General features: G+C 47.5%; 2 protein-coding genes across 3 annotated transcripts in view; one reads left to right on the top strand and one right to left on the bottom strand.

The window, feature by feature from the left end:
• The first annotated feature begins 700 nt into the window (after positions 1-700).
• On the top strand, positions 701-10,660 carry LOC140719444 (gonadotropin subunit beta-like). Of its 2 annotated transcripts, none has more exons than XM_073034117.1 (2): positions 701-958; positions 9,808-10,660. In XM_073034117.1, the coding sequence occupies exons 1-2, from the start codon at positions 800-802 to the stop codon at positions 10,036-10,038; spliced, it is 390 nt and encodes a 129-aa protein (XP_072890218.1). In that variant the 5' UTR covers positions 701-799; the 3' UTR covers positions 10,039-10,660. The 2 variants fall into 2 exon arrangements, with proteins under 2 accessions (XP_072890218.1, XP_072890219.1); XM_073034118.1 differs by lacking the exon at positions 701-958 and adding an exon at positions 8,233-8,407.
• A 1,444-nt stretch (positions 10,661-12,104) lies between these two features.
• ruvbl2 (RuvB-like AAA ATPase 2) overlaps positions 12,105-22,977 on the bottom strand; it is a 30,978-nt gene continuing 20,105 nt past the window's right edge. Inside the window, exons 12-15 of the mRNA XM_073033886.1 lie at positions 22,499-22,618; positions 17,722-17,851; positions 15,387-15,501; positions 12,105-12,278 (exon numbers count right to left, since the gene is read on the bottom strand). Coding sequence (XP_072889987.1) covers positions 12,253-12,278; positions 15,387-15,501; positions 17,722-17,851; positions 22,499-22,618 — 391 coding nt within the window. The 3' untranslated portion in view covers positions 12,105-12,252. The remainder of the gene's footprint in view (positions 12,279-15,386; positions 15,502-17,721; positions 17,852-22,498; positions 22,619-22,977) is intronic.

The following is a 22,977-nucleotide window of genomic DNA, read 5'->3' as shown; positions in this document are numbered from 1 at the left end:
TAAATGGCCGGCTGGCGATCAGTATCCGCCGTTGCCAGGATCTGAATCAGCGCTTGGGAGCAGGACCGGTCACCAGCGCGATTTGGCTGTGGGCATGAAGTGGGAACCGTCTGATAACCTTGCGCATAATCCCGGGGAGATGGTCATCGCAACCCTGATCTATGTTAGAGCGTGTGTATAAAAGGACGCCAGCACTGTGTTTCTCCTACCGCTCCCACACCGTCTCTGTCAGATCTCCAGAGACAAGGAGTCGAGAACAGGTGAAAGGCCACAACAAAGTACGTCCTTATTGATTACAGGAGCTGGGAAGGGTTAAGTCAGAGATAGGGGAAAGGGAAATGTTGGTCTTGAAGTTTGACAAACGTAGTGAAAAGAATCAAAACCTAATAGGACAGGGCATAATTTTAAGGTGATTGGAGGAAAGTATGGGGGGGGGGGTGGCGGGTGTCAGCGGTAAGTTTTTTTACACAGAGTGGTGGGTACTTGGAACCAAAGGGTGGTGTGAGATGTGGAAACATCAGAGGGATTTAAGAAACTTTTAGGTAGGCGCATAGATGATAGAGGGATAGAAAAATGTGGGAGGGAAGGGTTAGATCGATCATAGAGTTGGTTAAAGGTCTGCAGAGCATTATCAGGCGAAGGGCTTGGCGTCACACTGCATTGTTCTCTGTTCTGCGTTGAGGAGGGCAGAGAAGTCACGCAGAGCCCTTTGATCTGCGCTGTGAAACCAGTGAGCTTCGGTTCCAATCTCCAGACTGAAGGAACAAAAGGTGGGGAAATAACTCCTGTCTGTTTCAGGATGGATTGCAAGCGGCTTCTCCTGCTTGGACTGTGCATCCTCTCCGTTCACAGCCGGTACTGCCGGCTGACCAACAGCACCATCTCCGCGGAGAAGGACAATTGCCCCTTCTGTGTCGTCCTGACCACCACCGTGTGCAGTGGCTACTGCCTGACCAAGGTAAGGGGGGTGGGGTTGCCTGTGGCTGTAGTTCTCATATGCCATTCTGCTCTGGTCTGGGGCCGGTGCCGGACCCAGTCTGAACCTGGCCCAACCACTGCCCCGTTCGATAAAACGGGGGTTGCTGGAGGCAGTCAGGATCGTGCAGATAGAAAGCTGTTTATCCAGTCCAGAGCCCTTCATCAGAATCGGTTTCTCTCTCCACAGATGCTGCCTGACCCCCAGAGCTTCCAGCATTGTTCGGTTTTATTTCAGGTTTCTAGCATCTGCAGGTTTTTTTGGACTTCCATTATGATTTCCCAACCACTATCGCTCTACACTGCTTTCTGTTCTACGTTCCTTCTCTCTCTCTCTCTCTCTCTCTCTTTCACACACACACACACACACACACACACACACACACACACACACACACACACACACACACACACACACACACACACACAGTGTTCTTAGTGCGTGGGTGTGTGGCAGAATCTGGGGCTCTTGATGAGGGTGGGAAGATGGTATCTAATGCTGAATGCAGGGGGAGATGGATTGTCAGCCGCCCTGGTAAATTTATTGCAACTCCAAGCTCCCTGCCGGTTTAATGGGGAAATCAGAATGCCAATAGCATGCACTATAAACCCCGGGGGAAGCCATGACCACAGGCCCGAGTGCTCCTCACCTAAGTTAAGAAGATAGAACGTTACAGCAAAGTACAGGCTCTTCGTCCCACGATGATCAATCCTACACAACCCTCCATTTTTCTTTCAGCCATGTGCCCATCTAAGAGTTTCTTTAAGTCATCTAATGTTTCTGCCTTTACCTTTACCCCGGCAGGGCGTTTCATGCTCCCACCACTCTCTGTGTATAAAACACTGACGTCACCCCTAAACTTTTGTCCAATCACCTTAAAGTTATGTCCCCTTGTATTAGCCATTTCCATCCTAGGAAAAAGTCTCCGGCTGACCACTCACTCTATGCCTCTTATCATTTTCTACACCCTTATCAAGCCACCTTTCATCCTCCTTCGCTCCAAAGAGAAAAGCCCCGGCTCGTCAACCTATCCTCAAGACATGTCCGCCAGTCTAGACCAGCAAATGGCGGTTGGGTTTAGTTGGAGTTGTTACCAGTTGCCGTTTGGCGGGGGTGCGCAGCTGAACGGGATGTGGGCACACGCCAAGTTTGGGATTTGGCGTTGCTGCCTAGCCTCACACATGAGGTGCACCCAAGGGGTACAGGGACTGGCGGACTGTGGTCCCAGGGGTCCAAAGGAGGAAGCGTACGATCACAGTGTAGCGTCAGTTCGCATTACAGAGGTCAAAGATTAAGCTGTATTTGTCACGCATACGTTGAAACATCGAGTGTAATGTGTCGTTTGCATCAACGACCGAGGATATGCTGGGACAGCCTGCAAGTGCCGTCATGTTTCTAGTGACAACATAGCACGCCCACAACTTACTAACCCGACAACACACACAAAATGCTGGTGGAACGCAGCAGGCCAGGCAACATCTATAGGGAGAAGCGCTGTCGACGTTTCGGGCCGAGACCCTTTGTCAGGACTAACTGAAAGGAAAGATAGTAAGAGATTTGAAAGTAGTGGGGGGAGGGGGAAATGCAAAATGATAGGAGAAGACTGGAGGGGTTGGGATGAAGCTAAGAGCCGGAAAGGTGATTGGCAAAAGTGATACAGAGCTGGAGAAGGGAAAGGGTCATGGGACGAGAGGCCTCGGGAGAAAGAAGGGGGGGGGGGAGCACCAGTGGGAGATGGAGAACAGACAGGGTGATGGGCAGAGAGAGAGAAAAAAAAACCAACTAAATATGTCAGGGATGGGGTAAGAAGGGGAGGAGGGGCATTAACGGATTAGAGAAGTCAATGTTCATGCCATCAGGTTAGAGGCTACCCAGCCGGTATATAAGGTGTTGTTTCTCCAACTTGAGTGTGGATTCACCTTGACAGTAGAGGAGGCCATGGATAGACATATCAGGATGGGAATGGGGCATGGAATTAAAATGTGTGGCCACTGGGAGATCTCGCTTTCTCTGGCGGACCGAGCATAGGTGTTCAGCGAAACGGTCTCCCAGTCTGCGTCGGGTCTCACCAATATATAAAAGGCCACACCGGGAGCACCAGATGCAGTATACCACACCAGCCGACTCACAGGTGAAGTGTTGCCTCACCTGGAAGGACTGTCTGGGGCCCTGAATGGTGGTGAGGGAGGAAGTGTAAGGGCAGGTGTAGCACTTGTTCCGCTTACAAGGATAAGTGCCAGGAGGGAGATCGGTGGGAAGGGATGGAGGGGGACGAGTGGACAAGGGAGTCGCGTAGGGACCGATCCCTGCGGAAAGCAGAAAGAGGGGAGGAGGGAAAGATGTGCTTGGTAGTGGGATCCCGTTGGAGGTGGCAGAAGTTATGGAGAATTATACGTTGGACCTGGAGGCTGGTGGGGTGGTAGGTGAGGACAAGAGGAACCCTATCCCGAGTGGGGTGGCGGGTGGATGGGGTGAGGGCAGATGTGCGGGAAATGGGAGAGATGCGTTTGAGAGCAGAGTTGATGGTGGACGAAGGGAAGCCCCCTTGTTTAAAAAAGGAAGACATCTCCTTCGTCCTGGAATGAAAAGCCTCATCCTGAGAGCAGATGCGACGGAGACGGAGGAATTGTGAGAAGGGGATAGCATTTTTGCAAGAGACAGGGTGGGAAGAGGAACAGTCCAGGTAGCTGTGAGAGACTGTAGGCTTATAGTAAATATCAGTAGATAAGCCATCTCCAGAGATGGAGACACAAAGATAAAGAAAGGGGAGGGAGGTGTTTTAAATGGACCAGGTAAATTTGAGGGCTGGGTGAAAGTTGGAGGCAAAGTTAATGAAGTCGACGAGCTCAGCATGCGTGCAGGAGGCAGCGCCAATGCAGTCGTCGATGTAGCGAAGGAAAAGAGGGGGATGGATACCCGTATAGCCTTGGAACATGGACTGTTCCACAAAGCCAACAAAAAGGCAGGCATAGCTGGGACCCATACGGGCACCTATGGCTACACCCTTGGTTTGAAAGAAGTGGGAGGAGACAAAGGAGAAATTATTGAGAGTAAGAACTAATTCCGCTAGATGGAGGAGAGTGGTGGTAGAGGGAAATTGGTTAGGTCTGGAATCCAAAAAGGAGCGAAGAGCTTTGAGACCGTCCGGGTGGAGGATGGAGGTATATAGGGACTGGACGTCCATGGTGAAAATAAGGCGGTGGGGGTCAGGGAACTTAATATAATTGAAAAAATTCAAAGCGTGAGAAGTCTCATGAACATAGGTGGGAAGGGATTGACCAAGGGGGATAAGACAGTGTCAAGATATGCAGAAATGAGTTCGGTGGGGCAGGAGCAAGCAGAGACAATGGGTCTACCTGGACAGGCAGGTTTGTGGATCTTGGGTAGGAGGTAGAAACGGGAAGTGCGGGGTGTGGGAACTATGAGGTTGGTGGCAGTGGATGGGAGAAAAAGGCAGTTAATGCCTGCCTTTTTGTTGGCTTTGTGGAACAGTCCATGTTCCAACTCTATACGGGTATCCGTCCCCCTCTTTTCCTTCGCTACATCGACGACTGCATTGGTGCTGCCTCCTGCACGCATGCTGAGCTCGTTGACTTCATTAATTTTGCCTCAAACTTTCACCCTGCCCCCAAATTTACCTGGTCCATTTCCGACACCTCCCTCCCCTTTCTTGATCTTTCTGTCTCCATCTCTGGAGATGGCTTATCTACTGATATCTGCTATAAGCCTACAGACTCTCACAGCTACCTGGACTATTCCTCTTCCCACCCTGTCTCTTGCAAAAATGCTTTCCCCTTCTCACAATTCCTGTCTCCATTGCATTTGCTCTCAGGATGAGGCTTTTCATTCCAGGACGAAGGAGATGTCTTACTTTTTTAAACAAAGGGGTTTCCCTTCTTCCACCATCATCTTTGCTCTCAAATGCATCTCTCCCATTTCCCGCACATCTGCCCTCACCCCTTCCGCCCGCCACCCCTCTCGGGATAGGGTTCCCCTTGTCCTCACCTATCACCCCACCAGCCTCCAGGTCCAACGTATAATTCTCCGTAAGTTCCGCCACCTCCAACGGGATCCCACTACCAAGCACATCTTTCCCTCCTCCCCTCTTTCTGCTTTCCGCAGGGATCACTCCCTACGCGACTTCCTTGTCCACTCGTCCCCCTCCATCCCTCCCTCCCCACCGATCTCCCTCCTGGCACTTATCCTTGTAAGCGGAACAAGTGCTACACCTGCCCTTACACTTCCTCCCTCACCACTATTCAGGGCCCCAGACAGTCCTTCCAGGTGAGGCGACACTTCACCTGTGAGTCGGCTGGTGTGGTATACTGCGTCCGGTGCTCCCGGTGTGGCCTTTTATATATTGGTGAGACCCGACACAGACTGGGAAACCGTTTCGCTGAACACCTACGCTCGGTCCGCCAGAGAAAGCAGGATCTCCCAGTGGCCACACATTTTAATTCCACGTCCCATTCCCATTCTGATATGTCTATCCATGGCCTCCTCTACTGTCAAAATGAATCCAAACTCAGGTTGGAGGAACAACACCTTATATACCGGCTGGGTAGCCTCCAACCTGATGGCATGAACAGTGACTTCTCTAACTTCCGTTAATGCCCCTCCTCCCCTTCTTACCCCATCCCTGACATATTTAGTTATTTGTTTTTTTTCTCTCTCTCTGCCCATCACCCTGCCTGTTCTCCATCTCCCTCTGGTGCTTCCCCCCTCCCCCTTTCTTTCTCCCCAGGCCTCTCGTCCCATGATCCTTTCCCTTCTCCAGCTCTGTATCACTTTCACCAATCACCTTTCCAGCTCTTAGCTTCATCCCACCCCCTCCGGTCTTCTCCTATCATTTTGCATTTCCCCCTCCCCCACTACTTTCAAATCTCTGACTATCTTTCCTTTCAGTTAATCCTGACGAAGGGTCTCGTCCCGAAACGTCGACAGTGCTTCTCCCTATAGATGCTGCCTGGCCAGCTGTGTTCCACCAGCATTTTGTGTGTGTTGTTTGAATTTCCAGCATCTGCAGATTTTCTCGTGTTTGTACTTACTAACCGGAACCCGTACGTCTTTGAAATGCGGGTGGAAAGCAGAGAACCTGGAAGAAACCCGCGAAGTCACAGGGATAAAATGCAAATTCCCTACAGGGCGCGGCAGGAACTGAACGCCAGTTGTTATGCTGATCACTACAATACTGTAGCGCCCTCTACCGGTACCGTACAGACCCCAACCTTGTCTCCACCGTTTGCTGTCGGTATCCACATTCTGAGCCGGCTCTGCACAACGGGCTGCAGGAGAAGTGTCAATGGAGCCATCCCTCCATTCCTACCATCCAGGCCATGCCTCATGCTCACTACTACAATTGGGTAGGAAGTACAGGAGCCTCAGGTCCTACATCATCAGGACAGTTATTACTCCATAACCATCAGGCTCCTGAACCAGAGTGAGTAACTTAATTCACCTCAACTCTAAACTGATTTCACAACCTATGGACTCACTTCAAGGACTCTACGACTCATGTTCTCAGTATTTTTTTTTAACTTATAGCTCTTTGCAAAAAGTTTTAGACATTCGTCAATGTGGAGCGGAGACGAGTTTGTACATCCGGCGGGAGTACAGGATGTTGGGAATGGCGAAGGGTGGAGTGCCGCGGGAGGGGTGTGGGACAGGTGGCAGAGAAGGAGTGCCAGGGCGGGGGTTGGCGCGGGTGCAGACACACCCAGCCCTGAGACACCAGGCAAGATCATTTCATCCCAAACAACTGGTTAATTGATCATTCCGGAATGTCTCCGCGGTGCTTCCCGCGACTGTGCTCTTTTCCATTGATGCTGCCTGTCCTGCTGAGTCCCTTCAGCATTCTGTGTGTGTCCCTTCCCATTTCCCAACCATAATTCCCCTCCCCTTACCCCCTTTCCAATCTCAGTCCACAACAGATATCCATATCAGAATCACTCACATTTGTCATGAATATGATTTTTTGTGGCAGCGGTACAGTGCAATACATAAAATTACTACAGTGCTGTGCAAAAGTCTTAGGCACCATGGTTATACATATGTGGCTAAGACTTCTGCATGCATTTTTATTTGAACCAGTTGGATGTTGGTTGGTTGTCAGTCTTTATATATTTTTTTCATAAATTCTACGGTATTTCTTTATTTTCCTGCAAATGCCTGCAAGAGGACTCTCAGCGTGGTGACTCATATGTGTATTGATAATATATTTACTTTCTGCCGCTGCCTTTTCAGCTCAGAGGTGCCGCCAGACGCCGCACATCCAGGCGTAACCATTTTCTGTTCATTTACTCTTTACTCTCTGGGATTTTGCTCACCGGCTGTCACGTTCCAACGCCAGTTGTTGTGAATTCCAGGTCCAACGTAACTTCCGCCACCTCCAACGGGATCCCACTACCAAGCACGTCCCCCCCCCCCCCTTTCTGCTTTCCGCAGGGATCGCTCCCTGCGCGACTCCCTTGTCCACTCGTCCCCCACCCATCCCTTCCCACCGATCTCCCTCCTGGCACTTATCCTTGTAAGCGGAACAAGTGCTACACCTGCCCTTACACTTCCCCCCCTCACCACCATTCAGGGCCCCAGACAGTCCTTCCAGGTGAGGCGACACTTCACCCGTGCTCAGTCCTCCAGCAGTGGCGGGATCTCCCTGTGGCCACACGCTTCAATTCCACAGACCACTCCCACTCCGACATGTCTGTCCATGGCCTCCTCTACCGTCAAGATGAGACCACACGCAGGTCGATGGAGCAATACCTTATCTCCAGCCTAGGTCGCCTCCTACCTGCCGGCATGAACATCCAACTCACAGACCTCCGTTGATACCCCTGCCCCCCCTTACCCCATCCCTATCTATTATTTTAGTCTGGTTTTCTTTCTCTCTTCCCCCCCCCACTATAATCTCTTCCCCCAGCCCTTCCTTTCTTTCTCTTTTATTTCCCATAATTCTCCACTTTCCCCTAGCCTATTTCCCTCCAGCCTATCACTTCCCAGCTCTCTACTTAATCCCTCCCCCCACATCTTATCCCCCCCTTGACCATCCCATGTTACTTCACTTCTGATGAAGGGTTTCGGCCCGAAACGTCGTCCTCCCAAAGATGCTGTCTGGCCTGCTGAGTTCTGCCAGCATTTTGTGTTTTTACTTCACCTGTGAGTCGGCTGGTGTGGTATACTGCGTCCGGTGCTCCCGGTGTGGTCTTTTATATATTGGTGAGACCCGACGCAGACTGGGAAACCGTTTCGCTGAACACCTACGCTCGGTCCGCCAGAGAAAGCAGGATCTCCCACTGGCCACACATTTTAATTCCACGTCCCATTCCCATTCTGATATGTCTATCCATGGCCTCCTCTACTGTCAAGATGAAACCATACTCAGGTTGGAGGAACAACACCTTATATACCTGCTGGGTAACCTCCAACCTGATGGTATGAACATTGACTTCTCTAAACTTCCATTAATGCCCCTCCTCCCCTTCTTACCCCATCCCTGACATATTTAGTTGTTTGTTTTCTCTCTCTCTCTCTGCCCATCACCCTGCCTGTTCTCCATCTCCCTCTGGTGCTTTCCCCCCTCCCCCTTTCTTTCTCCCGAGGCCTCCCGTCCCATGACCCTTTCCCTTCTCCAGCTCTGTATCACTTTCGCCAATCACCTTTCCAGCTCTTAGCTTCATCCCACCCCCCCCCCGTCTTCTCCTATCATTTCGCATTCCCCCCTCCCCCCACTACTTTCAAATCTCTTACTATCTTTCCTTTCGGTTAGTCCTGACGAAGGGTCTCGTCCCGAAACGTCGACAGCGCTTCTCCCTATAGATGTTGCCTGGCCTGCTGTGTTCCACCAGCATTTTGTGTGTGTTGCTTGAATTTCCAGCATCTGCAGATTTCCTCGTGTTGTGAAGTTTTTTTTAATTAAACAAAATATACTTTATTCAAAAATAAATTATATACAATGAATCATTCAATGACTTTCAATCCTTTACAACTGTTTCCATTGCTGTCTTTACATTTTCACACTTTTCGCCACCCACGTGGCACTCTGTTATTCCATATTTACATACACTTGTTTGGTTTGTCGTCCGCACTGGCATTTTAACGGTTAACTGCTCCCAAGCGGCATAACATGACCGCTATTTGAAGTCTGGAGAAAGGGGTTGGTGGGGTTGAAAGTCTTTATTCAGTGCAGTTATCTAAATAACTGTCGCCTGATGTTTTCCCCGCGAGAAATTAACCGTTAAAGTGCCAAAAGTAAAGGCGAAACGCAGCCAGCGCCTTTTCCCTCGGGTGGCAGTAGCTAATGTGAGAGGTGATTGGAGGAAAATGTAGAGGATTTGTTTTTATACACAGAGAATGGCGGGTGCGTGGAGAACACTGCCAGGGGTGGTGGTTGAGTCAGATTCACTAGGGACATTAAATTGACTGTTCGATAGGCTCTTGGATGAAAGAAAAATGGAGGGCAGTGTGGAAGGGAAGGGTTAAATTGATCTTGGAGTAATCCGTCAGGCTGATCAACATCTCTGCCCATTAACCCACCCCACTATATACACATCACCTGGTGTCACTTCACGTACAATCAGTTACTTGTGCATTGTTTTACAGAATTGATTATATATTTATATTTTAATGTGCTTTTATTCGTTGTGTTAATGCTGCATCGGATTCTTATTTTCCTTAGCAGTGGTGCATTGAAAAATGGCAATAACAATCTTGAACTTAAACTGTCGGCACGCCATCGTAGCATAGGCCGAAGAGTCTGTATTGTGCTGTGTTTTTTAATGTTCTGTTTCCTGAGAGCCGGGACGCCTGAAACACTTGTTGCTCTTTGATTTCAGGAGTCCGTGTACAAGAGCCCGCTCCTGTCCGTGTACCAGCACGTGTGCACTTACAGGGAGATGCGGTCCGAGACCATCAAGTTACCGGGCTGCCCCAAGGGCGTGGACCCCACCTACACCTACACCGTGGCTGTCAGCTGCGAATGTAACCTCTGCAGGCTGGATTACACCGACTGCTCCCGGCAGAGCATCGAGCCCGACTTTTGCAGTGCCACGAGGCTGCTGCTGTGAGCCACCCGCCGGCCTCCCCCGTTGCTACTCTCCCACTTAGGGCTAGAAATTCTGATGTCAAGGCAAATCCATGTCAGGGACGCTGGCACCCGGAGGCTATAATCCCGTGTACCACCTTGTCCTGCACCTCCGATGACATGCCTCTAAACAAAATAGTTCGCTCCAGTACTTTATAGCAAAGAAACTATTTTGTAGATGGGGCGTGTGCAGACTGGACACTGCTATTTTTAGCGTCAGGACTGAGGAGGGGGGAATAGCAGAGGGAGGTGGGATTATCTCACTAGTTATTAACTTCTGTCACCTCTTTCACTCAGTCGGGTGTTGGGAGAAAACAGTATAGTGTAGAGAGACAGCTCTGGCTTCTAGTTCCTTGCTTACAAGTTCCAGAAAACGCATTAAAATAGTTTGTACTTTTAGCAAAACTATTCGGTCACTCAGCACTCACGTGGACTTTATATTTGTTCTGTGATCTTTATTGTGAAAATTGTGTATGATTGGTTTCAATTTATATTGAATGCTTCCTGTATGATGGACGTTACCTGTAAAACTGTTGTTTTTACCTCACTTTTGCATACCTGGACTTGAACACACAATAAACGCGACCTTGACTTCCCTTCAAGAATGTGCGTTCCATAACAGAGTGATATATAACACAACGGATACTGCAGGTGCTGGCAATCTAGAGCAACACACAGAAAACGCGGGAGAAACTCAGGTCAGGCGGCATCCCTGGACTGGAACGAACAATGGAGGTTTCAGGTGGAGGGAGGCCTTCCATCAGGACTGGAAGGGTGGAGAATCCAGATTAAGGTGATGTGAAGGGAAGGAGTACAAGTTGGCAGGTGATAGGTGACTCTGATCTCCTTTGCAGATGGGTCTGCTTCATAAGATATAGGAGCAGAAATACGGGATGGCTGATCCATTTCACTCTCAGTCCCAATCTCCCAGTGTTCCTTCATGCCCTGACTAATCAAGGATGTATCAGCCTCTGCCTTAAATATACCTAATGACTTGGCCTCCACAGCCGCCGTGCGGAGTTAAACTCTGCCTTTGGCCTCTGCGCCTGAAGTTGTGCACACGCTTTGTGGGTGCTGGAAGCACGGCAACACCTGGGGGCTGCCGCAGCACATCCTCGGACTGCGCGGGCACACTCACAAATAGAGCTAACCTTTAATAAAGCTAAAACTGATGAGCTGAATGGCCCAATCTGTTCCTACGTCTTAGGGTCTAAACTCCAAGTACTCCCCGCCAGATGGGATAAAGGTTGCTCCCACACATGAAATGGAACGGGCCAGGTTCTGGTGAACGCCTGGTGTTCGAAATGGATGGTGGTGTGGGTACGTTAGACCCCAGGTACACTGGCCGGGTGGAATCTCACACTGTAGCAACTTGCAGTGAGCGTTGGCCGAGACCAATCTTGGTGACCAGGACTTGTGCCACTGCTGTGCTTTATCCAAACATGAAGGGACGAACGCAGATCGAGATGATCAAAGGTTTCCATGCCTGTACCATTTGTTCAGTTCTGTAGTTCTCGGGGGGAGAGAGAAACGGTGGGAAAACCCACTGCTCACCATTCAGTAAGCAGTACAGATGGGCGCCCAGTGATTAAGGTCCAGCAGCCAGAGCTCGAGGTCACGCCCAGAGACACGGGTTCAAATCACACCACTGTGGGGAACTGAAATATAATTAACCAGGGATTTAAAGGATATTAAAACATCAAAAACATGACCATGAGGTCACCAGGGTCCTGAAACTCATCTGCTTCACACAAGCCCTTTAAGTCAGGGGACTGTCAGTGATGCTCTGAGTAAATGCAAAGCCAAATCAATGTGTGAAACAATCAAGTGAGAAGTCAGCCTGCAGGAGATTGACTCTCAGGGTGGCATTTATGTACTCTGATAATAACTGTGACTTGCAGAGAATCACGCCCTGAGCTTTGATGCTGTTTCAGTAGCTGTGATGGTGCTTGAGCCTGAGAACACGAGGTATGAGTGTACTGAAGCCCAGCCATCACTAACCACGTACACTGTGTGTAACCGACCATCAACAGCAAAACTCACAGAACATTTCAACCTGTCAAACCTTTCAGAATTTATTACAAAATAACCTGGAAACCATAAAAAGTGACAAAAATATTGTTCAAATCAACACGCGATTGGATCTCAATGGTAACAAACATTGGGGTCTTCACAGCTTTTGCGACATCTCGCTGGGTTAGTTGGTGTCCATCACCTCACCTTCTGCAAAATAAGAGGGTCAGAATAATCATGAGGAAGTGTACAGCAGCAGGTTACTCATCCCATTCCAGGGATCACCCCACCCACTAACACAAGCCACAGACCACTGGCTCCTGCCTTCAGCCCTGGTGTACCTTTGCTGTGAACCAGCTGGTGGTGCAGTGGCACCAGTGCTGGACTTTGGGGCGAGAGGTCCCGAGTTCGAATCCGGCCGGCTCCCTTGCATGCTTTCCATCCGTGCCTGGGTTGAGTATCGAGCTAGCAACTCGATCTCGACCTGGAGAGAGATGGGCTCCGCCAGGTTTCAGATGCCCAAGACACGCCGTACGATGAGCAAAAAGTGCAAAATGACAGTGTCATTAACTCCTCTACCAGGAGTTGTGTGCGTGCACGCACACACACGCACACAGAGCATCCAACTGGCCATAAGTATCTTATTGTCTATTGAGTCAAGGCTCTCAAACTACTGTGAGGACAGCATCAAACATTCAAAACCTCGTTACTGATTCCAGTTCTGTCTCTAGGAGAGACATGGACGACAAGCCCTTCACAATTCCTCATCCCTATGGAGAACGTCCCAAGGCAAACAATGGCTTGTATTAAGTTATTTTCTGCACAACAATTTCTTACTGAAAACCATCTTGTAATCAATTTTACAATACCAAAAGATAATTGTGTTCAGTTCTAGTTGTCTTATTGGAAGGATGTGGCAGCTTTAGAGAGGGAGCAGAGAACATTTACCAGGATGCTGCCTGGACTAGAGGGCACGTCTTATGAAGAAGGGATAAGCTAGCAAAGGAGGATGTGAGGCGATTTGATAGAGGTGTACAAGAGGCTCAGATCGAGTGGACAGCCAGAGATTTTTTCTCCGGGGCGACAATGGCTAATATGAAGGGGCATAATTTTAAGGTGATTGGAGGGAAGGGAAATTACCCAGAGAGCGGTGCGTGGAACGTGCTGCCAAGGGTGCTGGTAGATCAGATACATTAAGGGTACTCAGGCACATGGATGATAGGAAGATGGAAGGGCTAGAATGATCTTAGGGTAGCTTAAAAGGTCACAACAACACTGCACTGTGCTGTAATGTTCTATATTCTATGTTCCATAGCATCAAATGGAGATGTAGGAGACTGTTGGAGTCCTGAAGAAGGGTCTCAGCCTGAAATGCTGACTGTTTATTGATGCTGCCTGACCTGCTGAGTTCTTCCCCAGCATACTGTGAAGGAGACTGATGGATACGTACAGTCTCTCACCCTACCCCCACCTCCCCAGTGTTGTTCCTCTGTTTCCAGCCATAGTTGATTATTTCCTTCTGCTGTCAACCACATGACATTTATTGCCTGATCCACAATTCCCCAACAGCACCTCCCAGACCAGTGGGATCCAGAATCCAGGATAAGGATCTCCCTCTTCAGAGATTTCAACCTCCCCCCCTCCACTCCTAGTTCCAGACCATCCCGACCTGGACACGTGCTCACTGTTGTGGGGGGGGGGGGGGGGGGGGGTGAATCTATTTACTTAGAGATACAGCATGGTAACAAGTCCTTTTGGCGCAATGATCCCGTGCCGCCCAATTAGTCTACCTAACCTGCACATCGTTGGATTTTGGGAAAACTGGAGCACTCTGAGGAAACCCATGCAGTCATGGGTAGAATGTACAAAATCCTTACAGGCAGGGGTGGGACTGAATCCAGATCACTGGCTACCGTACCACCCTAAATTATGGGAGCACCTTCACCAGCTGGCCCACTGCTCTTTTCTCACCGTTCAAAATCAGGTTTATTATCACTGACACATGACATGAAATTTGTTGTTTTGTGGCAACAGTACAGTGCAAAACAAAAAATTACTAAGTTTCAATAAGAAACAAAATCAATAAATAATGCAGAAGAGGAACAGTGAGGTCTGTTTAGGACTGCTCCAAAATCTGATGGCTGAGGGGAAGAAGCTGTTCCGGAAATACTGAGTGTGTGTCCTAAGGCTCCCAAACCTCCTCTCTGATGGTAATAATGGCTGGTGGGGCTTCTTAGTGAGGGATGCCACTTTTAAATTCTCAAACCAACTCGCAGTGTGATATAAATCATAAACAAGAGAAAATCTGCAGAGGCTAGAAATCTGAGCAACACACACAAAATGCTGGAGGAACTCAAAAGTCCTGCTGAAGGGTTCTGGCCCAAAACATCGACTGTACTTTTCTCCCCATAGCTGCTTTGCCCGGCCTGCTGAGTTCCTCCAGCATTTTAAGTGTGATATAAACGCTGGTTTTAACCACATGCCACAGATGAATAATAATATACAAACATCAGTGAGCAGGTTAATCATAGAGGGTGACGGCACAGAAATGGGGTCCTTTGGCCCATCTAATCCGTGCTGAATTCTGCCTAGTCCTACTGACACCTGGACCAGAGTCCTCTATACCCCTCCCATCCTAAATGCTGCAATCGTATACACATCCGTACACTCATTGGCAGCTCGTTCCACACTCTCACCAACCTCTGAGCGAAGACCTTGCACCTCAGAGATACTCGCAGGTGAGCTGGAGACTCTCACAGTAATTGTGATCACACTCACGGCCTACACGCACCTTGCCCTGGAAGTCCCTGAGTCGGTGACTAGCTTCCATCATCCCCAGCACAGCTACAGTGTTACTGTTGATAACCCAACTTCTGTCCAGAGATGGGCCAGTTCTGGACAAGTCTGCCTTCAAATTAACCATTAATTCCCATTTGTACCCTTTGAATGTGAACGTACATCCTATCTCTGAGCTCCTTGGGGACAAACACTGACCACAGCTAAGGGCACTGTAGTTTTACGCTTAGCGTAGTACTTTACAGCACCAGTGACTGGGGTTCCTGCCGCTTACTGTTCTCCCCACGTTTCCTCCAGGTACTCCGATTTCCTCCCACATTCCAAAGACATACAGGTTAGTGTTAGTAAGTTGTGGGCGTTCTATGTTGGCACCGGAAGCGCAGCAACACTGTGGGCCCCCAGCATAGCCTCAGGCTGTGTTGGTCATTGACCAAATGACACATTTCACTGTCACCGGACTTCATGCACGCCTGACTGTCCCTGTCATACACGATCTGGTTCCTGCAGCCGGGAAAAACTCACTTATTTCATTGAACATGAAGGCGTCCTGGTATTCCTTCATGTACTGCGTTGATCGGGACTCATCCAGGAAGAGAGAGTAAACACGTTTAATGTCGTCCACTTGTACCTCTGTCCCCTGAAACAAAACAGGAAACAACTGTGGTCGGGATCAAGGAAAGAGATAAAATGGGAGAAGGGTAAAGAAAGGGAAATGTGAATGTACATGGGTGGGAGGAATGGGGCTTGCTTTGCTGTTTTGTCACTTGTGTTCTGTCAACCATGGTATGTTGGCGCTGGAATGTGTGACCACACTTGTGGGCTGCGTCAGTTGTCGACACAAACAACATATTTTACTGTTTGCTTCTGTGTACATGTGGAGGAATTATAGGGGCATGAGAGAAGAGCTGGCCAAAATTAACTGGAAGGGGACACCAGCAGGGATGATGGCAGAACAGCAATGGCTGGAGTTTCTGGAGGCGATTCGGAAGGTGCAGAATAGATACATCCCAAAGATGAAGTAGTATTCTAAAAGGAAGAAGAGGTAACTATGGTTGACAAAGGAAGTCAAGGACAGCATAATATCAAAAGACCAACAGACGGCAACTGAAAAAACCATAAGGAGAGAAACGGTGAAACATGAAAGTAAGCTAACAAAAATAGAGGACACCAAAAGTTTTTTTCAGATATACTGTATAAAGATTAAAAGAGGTGAGAGTAGACATTCGACCACTAGAAAATGTCACTGCAGAGATATGGAGGACGAACTCCACCATTTCAACATGGCTGATCCAAATTTCCTCTTAGCCCCAATCTCCTGCCTTATTCCTTCATGCCCCAACCAATCAAGAATCTATCAACCTCTGCATTAAAGACTTGGCCTCCATAGCTGCCTGTGGCGAAGAATTCTGCAGATTCACCACTCTCTGGCTAATGAAATTCCTCCTCTTCTCCATTCTAAAAGGATGCCCCTCTATTGAGGCTAGGTTCTCTGGTATTAGACTCTCCCACCACTGGAAACATCCACGCCTCATCCACTCTATCATTCGACAGGTTTCAATTACATCATCCCTCATTCTTCTGAATTCTAGTGAATACAGGCCCAGAACCATCAAATGCTCTTCATATGACAAACCTTTCAGTCCAGGAATCATTTTCATGAACCTCTTTTGAACCCTCTCCAGTTTCAGCACATGCTTTCTAAGATAAGGGGCCAAAACCTGCTCACAATACTCCGAGTGAGGCCTCACCCATGCTTTATAAAGTTTCAACATTACATCCTTGCTTTTATATTCCAGCCCTCTTGAAATGAATGCTAACATCCCATTTGCCTTCTCACTGCTATTTTGAAAATGGGGAGAAAATTCAAAAATCAGAGGTGAAAAGGGACTTGGGAATCTCTGCACAGGATTCCCTGAAGGTAAACGTGCAGGTTGAATCGGTGGCAAGGAAGGCAAATACAACGTTAGCATTCAGTTCAAGAGAACTAGAATACAAGAGCAAGGACGTGATGATTGGTCAGACTGTACTTGGAGTATTGTGAGCAGTATTTGGGCTCCTTATCTAAAAAATGTGCTGCCATTGTCGAGGGGCTAGAGGTGGTTCAGGAGAATGTTTCTGGGAATGAAAGGGTTAATATATGAAGAGCGCTTGATGGCTCTGGACCTTAACTTGATCAAGCTTAGAAGAATGAAGTGGGATCTCATTGAAACCTACAGAATATTGAAAGGCCTGGCTAGAGTGGATGTGAAGAGGGTGTTTCCTATAGTGGGTGAGTCTAGGACCAGAAGGCACAGCCTTAAAATACAGGGTGGTGAATCTGTGAAAATCATTGCTAGGGGTGGCTGTGGTGGCCAAGTCATTGAGTATATATAAAGCAGAGGGTGATAAGTTCTTGATAAGCCACAGCATTAAAGGTTACAGGAGAATGGGGTTGAGAGGGATAATATATCAGCCACGATGGAATGGTAGAACAGACTTGATGGGCCGAGTGGCCTAATTCTGCTCTATCTTATGGACAAATAAATTTGAATCTGAATCAGAACTCTGCTCTCTGCAGGCTAGTGGGGCCAGTTGAATTTTACAATCTTATAGCACCAATTGCCCAACATTGTGGGGATTGGATAAGGCTATGAGACATGGAAGTGTGAACTTTGAAAGGGCAGAACTTCAGCTGCACTGGGACATACTGGTGGAGGAAAAGCATGGGAGCTTTATATTGCATCTGTAGGTGATGCATAGCTCAAAGTGAGGAGCACCATTTGTCAGCAAGGAGATATTTGGTCTCAGGGACAGAACTGACAGCAGGATGGAAGACAGAATAAGACAGGGACCCAGACCGGCAGGAAGTGTGGTCTACCTTGCGCTTCTTACAGACGAGGTTGGCAGCAGTGATCAGCTGGATGGAGTAACGGAGAGACGTTTCCAAGCCGATTCGGGTGAGGACTGTGTATGCATCTTCACTCATCTCCACGTCCTCCTCTTCACACCTACACGTAACAAGGGACCATCTTTAAAGGGATGATCACGGTAGCATGGAAACCTCACCAGTCTATAGATTTCACTTGAGTTATGTAAAAGTGGCTGCTTATATATTAAAAATTCGCTCGAACAGATAATAAAACAATTCAGTTCACTGCATTACAAACAAGAAAGGTACCCAAACTCTAGTGCAATTAACCTGAAGGCAAACTGCTGGGTTAACAGGTTTTACTGTAGTAAACAGCAATAGAGCCAAAGAACAATATAACTCAGAAAAAGGCCTTTCGGCCCATCTAGCGCACACTGACCCATTATTTTGCCTAGTCCCATCAACCTGCACCTGGACTTTAGCCCGCCATGCCCCTCTCAACAATGTACTTATCCAAACTTCTCTTAAAAGTTCCAATCAAATCTGCATCCGCCACTCTGCTAGGGTCTGTCGTTCAAAAGAAAGGCAACTACTTCCGTAGCTCAGCAGGTCAGGCAGCATCCGTGAGAAAAGAGTAGCCAACGTCTTGGCCCGAAACATTGGCTACTCTTTTCTCATGGATGCTGCCTGATCTGCTGAGTTCTTCCAGCGTTGTGTACGTATCCTTTGATCCACAGCATCTGTGGTTGTATTTTACTTCCGTAGTTGTTATTTCTGGAAAACTGGTTGAGAATTACAATTCTCAGAGACAAAGGGATGACCACAGAGAGGTTTATAAAGTGAACCTTTGTCCCCAAGGTAGGGAAGTGTAAAATTAGAGGATATATGCTTAATTATAAGAACAGCAACCATCCGGATAGAATATTACACGATAGACAAGCAAGAACAACTTACTTAATATAGTCATTCCAAACACACATACAAAAATTACTAAGTGAAAAACACCAGAGATGTGCAGAATTAAAAGAGGAAATTGAAAGACTATGAAACATGAACAGGATATACATTGCCCCATTAGGAGTATCTACAACTGGTATCATCCCAAAGTCACTACAAAATAGCATTGAACAATTAAGCCCACACAGCAATATTTATGTAAATCTCCAGAAAGCCACAATACTAAACACCACCAGAATAGTTCAAGAGTTCCTAGTGACTGAGAAATGAGTGTGCTTGGTTTTGCTTGCATCTCAGGATTTACCAACTTGAGTTGAGAAAAAAAATAAAAATACAATAATAACTATTTATACAGCATTTTTCATACAGAAGATGTAGTTCAAAGTGCTTTAGAATAGGATAAAAAGCAAACATGAAAATAAAAGACAAAAATGATGTTTGTTAAAAGCAAGGTTGAGTAAATGGGTTTTGAACTGATGTTTGGAAGTGTCAACTGAGACTGCCTCCCTTAGAACGGCTTGTCAAGTCTCATATCACAGCCAGCCTCCCCTCATCACTAGATCCTCTACAGTTTGCTTATCGTCCAAATCGCTCTACGGAGGATGCAATATCCACCACACTGCACACAGTTCTCTCTCACTTGGACAACAAAGACACTTATGCCAGAATCCTGTACATTGATTTCAGTTCAGCGTTCAATACCATCATCCTGCAGAGACTAGTGGAGAAACTGTCGTTGCTTGGCCTTAACACTGCCATGTGTTGCTGGATTCTGGATTTCTTGACAGAGAGTCCACAGTCAGTCCGTGTTGGCAGGAACATCTCTGACTCAATCACACTGAGTACTGGATCCCCACAAGGCTGTGTGCTCAGCCCATTGCTGTTTACACTGCTAACACATGACTGTGCAGCCAGATTCAAGGGGAACCTGATCATTAAATTTGCTGATGATACCACAGTGGTGGGGCTCATCAGCAAAAATGATGAAACAATGTACAGGGAGGAGGTTAAACACCTAGAGAGCTGGTGCAGCGACAACAACTTGATGTTTAATGTCACCAAAACCAAGGAAATGATCGTCGATTTCAGACGGTCTCAGCCTGAGCACACACCCCTCAGCATCAGCGGCTCCACAGTGGAGAGAGTGGAAAACATCAAGTTCCTTGGGGTGCAGATCTCGGACAATCTCACCTGGTCCAGGAACACCACTGGGATTGTGAAACGGGCTCAGCAGAGATCGCACTTTCTGAGGAAGCTTAAACAAGCATCACTCCCCACTAACATCTTAACTACATTCTACAGAGACGTGGTTCAGAGTGTGCTGACCTTTTGCATCACAACCTGGTACTCCAGCTGCAGTGCTGCCGACAAAATTGCCTTGCAGAGGGTGGTTAGGGGAGCAGAGAAGGTTATTGGGGTCTCCCTACCTTCTGTCCAAGACCTCTTTCAGAGTCGATGCCTCCAGAAGACACAGTACATCATTAAAGATCCCTCACACCCTCTCCATAAACTGTTTGTTCTTCTGCTATCGTGTAAACGTTACAGGAGCATCAAAACTAAAACCACAAGGCTACTAAACAGCTTCCTCCCACAGGCAGTCAGACTGCTAAATAGCTGCTCTACCTGACTCTGCTTTGGACACTTACAACTTGATTTTAACCGACATGTGGCTGTTGTGTTTTACTATTTATTGTTGTGTTTATTATTTATTGTTGTGTTTGTTATGTTATGATTGCACTTGCCCCTGGGAAACGCTGTCTCATTCTGCCCTGCAGAGCTGATGTACAGTTAGAATGACAACAAAGGTTTTGAATCTTGAATCTTATTAGGTTTAGAAGTGCAATTCAGAAAAAGCTGACCTGCCAATTATCTTTTGAAGGAGATTGTTTAAATTTAAGAGACTGGTGGAAGAAGACCTAAAAGCTGAGCAGGATTATAAAAATGAAACAATTCTGTGTTGTACTCTGGTCCCAGACCATTAAGAGCTTTAAAAATATGCTCCCCAACCCAGGCAACATCCTTGTAAATCTCCTCTGCACCTTTTCTATGGTTTCCACATCCTTCCTGTAGCGAGGCGACCAGAACTGAGCACAGTACTCTAAGTGGGGTCTGACCAGGGTCCTATATAGCTGCAACATTACCTCTCGGCTCCTAAACTCAATCCCACGATTGATGAAGGCCAAGTATGCTTTCTTAACCACAGAATCAACCTGCGCAGCAGCTTTGAGTGTCCTATGGACTTGGACCCCAAGATCCCTCCGATCCTCCACACTGCCAAGAGTCTTACCATTAATACTATATTCTGCCATCATATCTGACCTACCAAAATGAACCACCTCTCACTGATCTGGGTTGAACTCCATCTGCCACTTCTCAGCCCAGTTTTGCAACCTATCAATATCCTGCTGTAACCTTTGACAGCCCTCCACACTATCCACAATACCCACAACCTTTGTGTCATCAGCAAATTTACTAACCCATCCCTCCACTTCCTCATCCAGGTCATTTATAAAAATCACGAAGAGCAGGTGTCCCAGAACAGATCCCTGAGACACACCACTGATGACCAACCTCCATGCAGAATATGACCCATCTATAACTACACTTTGCCTTCTTTGGGCAAGCCAGTTCTGGATCCACAAAGCAATGTCCCCTTGGATCCCATGCTTCCTTACTTTCTCTACAAGCCTTGCATGGGGTACCTTATCAAATGCCTTGCTGAAATACACATACACTACAACGACTGCTCTACCTTCAACAATGTGTTTAGTCATATCCTCAAAAAATTCAATCAGGCTCATAAGGCACAACCTGCCTTTCACAAAGCCATGCTGATTCTTCCTGATCATATCATGCTTCTCCAAATGTTCATAAATCCTGCCTCTCAGGATCTTCTCCATCAACTTACCAACCACTGAAGTAAGACTCACTTGTCTAAAATTTCCTGGGCTATCTCTACTCCCTTTCTTGAATAAGGGAACAACATCCACAACCCACCAATCCTCCGGAACCTCTCCCGTCCCCATTGATGATGCCAAGATCATCGCCAGAGGCTCAGCAATCTCCTCCCTCAGTAGCCTGGGGTACATCTTGTCTGGTCTTGGTGACTTATCCAACTTGATGCTTTTCAAAAGCTCCAGCACACCCTCTTTCTTAATATCTACTTGCTCAAGCTTTTCAGTCTGCTGTAAGTCATCCCTACAATCACCAAGATCAGTTATTTTTCCCCAGGAAGGAAATACAAGAGAGGATAATTTTAAGGTGGCAGTAGGAGGAAAGCATAAGGGGGATATCAGAGGCAAGTTTTTTTAAAATATACAGAGTGGTAGGTGTGTAGAATGCACTCCAGGGGTAGTGGTAGACATTCTGGACATTTATGAGACTCTTAGATGGGCACATGGATGAAAGAAAAATGGACGGCTATGTGGAAGGGAAGGGTTAGATTTGATTTTAGAGTAGTTTAAAAAGTCGCCACAACATTGTGGGCCATAGGGCCTGAACAGTGCTGCACTGTTCTATGTTCTAAAACTTCATCCCAATGAGCGTAACAAGTACTTCCTGAACCATTTCAATGTGGGAAGAAGTTATGGTAGAGCTTTCATCCAATTTGCGAATAGTAGTTACAACACTACATCCATCTTGCATGTGTCTGGTAACCCAGAGAGACAGGGTTAGTTCTTGCACTTTTAACCAGAGGTACCGAGAGTTACGGTTCTGTGGCCAACTGAAAAAAAAAGTCAATGACTGAATAGTACAAGAGCCTCAGCCACCTCTGCGTTCAAGTGATTCCAACCGAACTGCCCCGAGATCCACACTCCAGGAACCTCACCTGATTTTTAGAATCTGTTTGGTTTCCTTCTCGTTGTAGGGAGAGGTTGAGATGATCACCAGTCGATCCAGTAAGTCGATTGGAATTCCGTGAGGGCTTTTGTAGCTCGTACCGCGAATCCTGAGACACAGAAGCTGTTTAGTTGGTGTGGTCTTTTCCCATCATATCTTTTAATATATCAAAGATTGTCAACCCAAGACATTCTTGGTGTGGAGTGCTTCACTCTCCTGATGTCCTTGTCTCCACCTCCAACCCTTAGATTCCCCCTTGCACAAAGTGCCCCTTTTTATACCCCTCAAGATCCCTTCAAAACTCCAACATAACTCTTACCCCAGTACTCTCCTCAATGATAAGGCACCATTTGGTACAATAATCTTTAACTCAATTTCAGCAAGACTAAGGAGCTGATTATTGACTTCAGGGGGAGGAAACCAGAGGTCCACAAAACAGTCCTCATCAGGGGTCAGAGGTGGGGTTGG

This window comes from Hemitrygon akajei, chromosome 31, assembly GCF_048418815.1.
Source record: "Hemitrygon akajei chromosome 31, sHemAka1.3, whole genome shotgun sequence".
NCBI classification, from domain to species: domain Eukaryota; kingdom Metazoa; phylum Chordata; class Chondrichthyes; order Myliobatiformes; family Dasyatidae; genus Hemitrygon; species Hemitrygon akajei.
This window is presented reverse-complemented; position numbering and strand designations above follow the sequence as displayed.